We start from the raw sequence: 4844 nt of genomic DNA, 5'->3' as shown, positions 1-4844 counted from the left end.
TAGTCCCTCCCTGGGGAGAGATGACAAGCACTTAAAATATATTTTCCCCATTATTTTCACTTCAGAATAGGCATAATATCTTACTCCAGAAAATATCTGAACTGCTGTGAGATGGGTCTAATTCTTTGCTACTCAAAGACCCACAGATCCCTAATATAGGGCTGTGCTAACAGCAAATTCTGATATGAATTCCCATTCCAGTACTTCTTGGGGTCCTTCCCACTTGTGAAATTTCACAAGGTTACTACAACATAATGCATAATTTTTGTAATATATTGTTATAATATTTTAGCTAGCATTTAGGATATTTACATTCATATTTATTAATGAAATTCTTCCAAAATTTTCTTTCTCTGTTTTTATTCTTCCTGGTTTAGGTATCAGTATAGTATTTGTTAAAATGAGTTTGGTAGGATCCCTTCTTTACTATTATTCCAAATAGTTTGTTTAATATTGGAAATAGTTCAACTTGCCTGCCTTTGGTAGAAATTCACTTGTAAATTCATCTGAGTCTGATACTTTAAGGAAGCTCATTTATGGTCTGTTCAATTCTTTTTTCTACAATAGATCTATTTAGATATTTATTCCCTCTTCTGCTAATCTAGGCAATTTACTTTTTTTGTTAATATTCTTCAATTTCATTTAAATTGTTAAACTTATTTGTATATAATTGGGCAAAGTATCTTTGTGACTATTACAAATTCCCATATTAACTAAACAGGATGTATGAAGAAAGACACTATTGCATCTGGAGAAAGAACTGATAAATAGAACTATGCATAGAATAATATTATATACATACACACATACACTCACATATACATACATACACACACATACACACATGCACACACATACATATTTCTATTTTTATTGAATGGTGGCCACTTCTAAGGTCAGGAAAAGAAGGAAAAAAGAAAAAAAGAAATTTACATGATAATTGTTGCATATTTAAAAGAAATAGCAAGTTATTTTATTATTATTTTATACATTATATTGAAATGCATATTTGCAGTTTCATGAGCAATCATATTTTTAATTATATAATTTATGGAAATTATTTTTTCAAAAATTAAAAATAAAATTTAAGATTAAAAAAGGTCAGGCTCATCTTCAATAGTTCACTTGTGTAAAGCAGAAAAGAATAGAAAAAGAAGGGTCAAAAAGAACAGCTGGGCATTTGCAGATGGATTCATATCAATGAGAATGGTGAGAGTTGGATGGGGGAAATGCCTAATGCTTTTTACAATAACTGCCTATCTCCTCACAAGAATGAAACCAAGAAGGAAAAAGACTGAATTATTGTCACTCTCCCTTCTCTTATATGCACTTTAATTCCAAAAACCCATTTATTCTCCAAAGTCTTCATGGGATATACATCAGATCCAGATCTCTCTCTCTCTCTCTCTCTCTCTGTCTGTCTCTGTCTCTCTGTCTGTCTCTGTCTCTCTGTCTCTGCCTCTGTCTGTCTCTCTCTTTCTCTCTCTCTGTCTTTCTTTCACTTTCTATCTTCCACATATATACGCACATACATCTATACATATGAGACTCATATGTATATGAGTATCCATTATTTGCAGCAGTCTCTGAGAGGGGTTATTATATCTCTTGCCTTTTTGCACTCAATTACAAAAGGAAAATGAATTATCTTCAATACATACAACTCAGTAAAGTGAATTTAGGTATTTTGGTCTTCAACCTACAGATACAACATCTATCACTCAGCTTGAACTGGATACTTTTCCTTCTTTGTAGACCCCATGGGAACCAACTTTCAAGAATGCAGGGTCATATCTCCCTGCCACAGTGAGTCATCTGATAAGGAATGTCAGCTGGACTTAGGTAGAGGGCTCTGCACATAGGTGTTTATGAAATGCTTGTTGAATGTGTATAAATGAATGGAGCAATTAATATTTCATTAGTTGTTTTTAAGCAGGGTGAGGGAGAAAGGGAGGAACACTTGCATTTTCTCTCACTGTGAACTCCACCCTTCTAAAATTTTGTCACTCATCTCCTACAAGTATCTGTTCTAGCCTATCTTTTATCAAAACATCAGTCTAATTCTCAGTTGGAACAGACTTAGGGACACCTGCTGAAATAATATTTGTTGTAAGCCAATAAAAACTGGCAAACATCAGGACAGCTGAACAATATTTTTTTTCCTTTCTCAGGGGATCATAAAAAACATAAAAACTGGAAAGAACTTTAAAACAATAAAAGGAAATGTTACATTTGAAAGAGATCTTAGAATAGCAACCATAAAATCCAGAATGGCATATTTTGAAAATAAACTATTAGAACTAGAAAAAATATTAGAAAATTACAGAATATATAGAATATTAGAATTAAAGAGCAAGAATGTTAAAGCTAATCTTAGAAGGAAACTTAAAATATGGAAAAAATGATCCATTGTGTGGGCAGGGTTTCTCTATCTCTCTTCATATATATATATATATATATATATATATATATATATATATATATATATATATATATATAATTTTTAGCTTTGTACTGCCCCCCCAAAGTTGGCAAATTGTATTGAGCATAATAAATACTTAAGAATTGTTCATTCAATTGAATAGAATGTACAATGGCAGAAGAAGTAGGAGCTCTTATAAAGCACGATTTTTTAAAAAGCAATTAACATGAGGCAGCTAAGTGGCACAGTAGATAGAGCACCAATCCTGGAATCAGGAGGACCTGAGTTCAAATCCAGTCTCAGACACATAATATAATTATCTAGCTGTGTGAACTTGGACAAGTCACTTAACCCCACTGCCTTGCAAAAAAACTAAAAACTAAAAAACTAAAAAAAAAAGAAAGCAATTATCATGAAATATTAGAACTGGAAAGAAACTTCTACTACAGAACAATAGATTATTACAACTCATTGACACCTTAGACTATTGAACAGAGAAAATCTGAGCTAGAAAAGATCTTAGAGTATAGAACATAAAATGCTAGAACATGGAAGAGGGTCTAGAAATGTTCTAGTTGCAACTGCTTCCTTTCACAGATGAAGAAACTGAGACAAAGAAATGGGAAAGGATTTCTCTAAAGTCACATAACTGGTTAGTGGCATAGCTGAAACCCACAGCTTCTTCCTTCTGTCCTGGGCTCTTCCTACCAAATCAGGTGCCTGACAGGAGTTCTTTGGCTCAGAGCTCTGTCTTGCCTAACTTCTTGATTAACTTCATTGTTCTTGAATGATGTCATTTTTGTTTGTTGTATAAATTAAGTGAGAGTAAATGGCTACCTCCAAGACTTAGCTGAACCCAGAGGAACAAGAATGGGCGCCTCAGCCCATCATATGATGATGGTCATTGGGTTACTAACTTTGATTCTTCCCTCTCATGCTGGTGAGTATTTGGGGTATGAAATAGGGAAAACAATTGATATGGTTACTATGCAGTCAATGAATATGAGAGATGAAACCTTAAACCATTTTGTTTCCCACAACCCTTCCCACCCTTCATTTTTCCCAAAAGAAAAACTCAGAACCAGTAAGTGGAAGTGACTTGTGAATATAAAGTTAATTTGTATATGTATATGTGTGTATATATATATATATATATATATATATATATATATATATATATATATATATATAGTTTGTATATATAGTATGTATATGAAATATTTGTGATTGTATGTGTGTTTATATTCATACGTATGTTGAAATGTGCATATACATATATGTGTCTGTTTATATGTATAGGGATAGAGATTAGAACTGTTATTCAATGATATAGGAAATTTCTAGTTGTTAAACTCCCACCACCAATCCAGGTAAGTGCCTTTTGTTTAACTTACAGTCTTAATGATTTGTCTAGACCACTATGAGGTTAAACAACTAGTCAAAGATCACATAGCCGGCTTGCATTGGTGTCAGATTTAAACCAACTGGCTCTGAGGCCAATTCTTTAGCCACCATGTCTTTAGACACTACTTGTCTACTATGTAATATTATTTACTATGACATGTCATGAGATCATGTAATATAATGTAGTATGTCTAGTATTGTATAGAATAGAATAGGAGAGCATAAGATGTGATATGGTATGATGTGATGAGATGAGATGTAATATGATGTGATATAATATAATGCATGATATAACATATAACAGTATGTGCTGTAATATAATTATTATATTGCTATAATAGTTATAACATACATAATATAATGCTGTTATGTAATATAATTACATTATATTATAGTACGTTGTTGTTGCTTAGTCATTTTCCACTTTACGTGAACCCATTTGGGGCTAAGTATCTGCCCAGGATCACACAGCTAATAAATGTCTGAGTATAGATTTGAACTCACAAAGAGGAGTCTTTTTGTCTCTCTACTGTACCACCTAACTGTCTTATTACATTACTTTGCCTTATATTATAACATATCACACCACATTATATCAAATCATAGTATATTATATCTTACCATATCACACCACATCCTATTTTCTATTCCATATTATTACATATACATAATGCAATATAAGAAAATATGAAATAAAAGTATCTTGTAACATAGAAGCTAATATATTGCATCATCTAACATAAAAATAATTTAATGTAATTTATCATACATATAGTCTAGTTGAATACTGTACATTATAGTTATAAGATAGGAGAGGATAGCATGCTATATTATATGATGTGATATGAAATTTTATTAAATGTGATATAATCTTTTATATAAATAATATGACAATGGAATGTAACATAATTTATATGTCTAATTATTTTTTATTGTGATATAATATGCCACATGTTAAATATAATAATTACCATAAGTTTTTATAAACTATTTTCTTGGTCAAAGGATGTTTTCCTTA

General features: G+C 31.5%; 1 protein-coding gene across 1 annotated transcript in view; it reads left to right on the top strand.

The window, feature by feature from the left end:
- Positions 1 to 3254: 3254 nt before the first annotated feature.
- LOC141505981 (uncharacterized protein C5orf46 homolog) overlaps positions 3255 to 4844 on the top strand; it is a 10231-nt gene continuing 8641 nt past the window's right edge. The window contains exon 1 of the mRNA XM_074212352.1: positions 3255 to 3362. Coding sequence (XP_074068453.1) covers positions 3293 to 3362 — 70 coding nt within the window. The 5' untranslated portion in view covers positions 3255 to 3292. The remainder of the gene's footprint in view (positions 3363 to 4844) is intronic.

Source organism: Macrotis lagotis, chromosome 1 (genome assembly GCF_037893015.1).
Source record: "Macrotis lagotis isolate mMagLag1 chromosome 1, bilby.v1.9.chrom.fasta, whole genome shotgun sequence".
Taxonomy (NCBI): Eukaryota; Metazoa; Chordata; class Mammalia; order Peramelemorphia; family Peramelidae; genus Macrotis; species Macrotis lagotis.
Note: the sequence above shows the minus strand (reverse complement) of the source record. Positions and strands in the feature narration are given on the sequence as shown.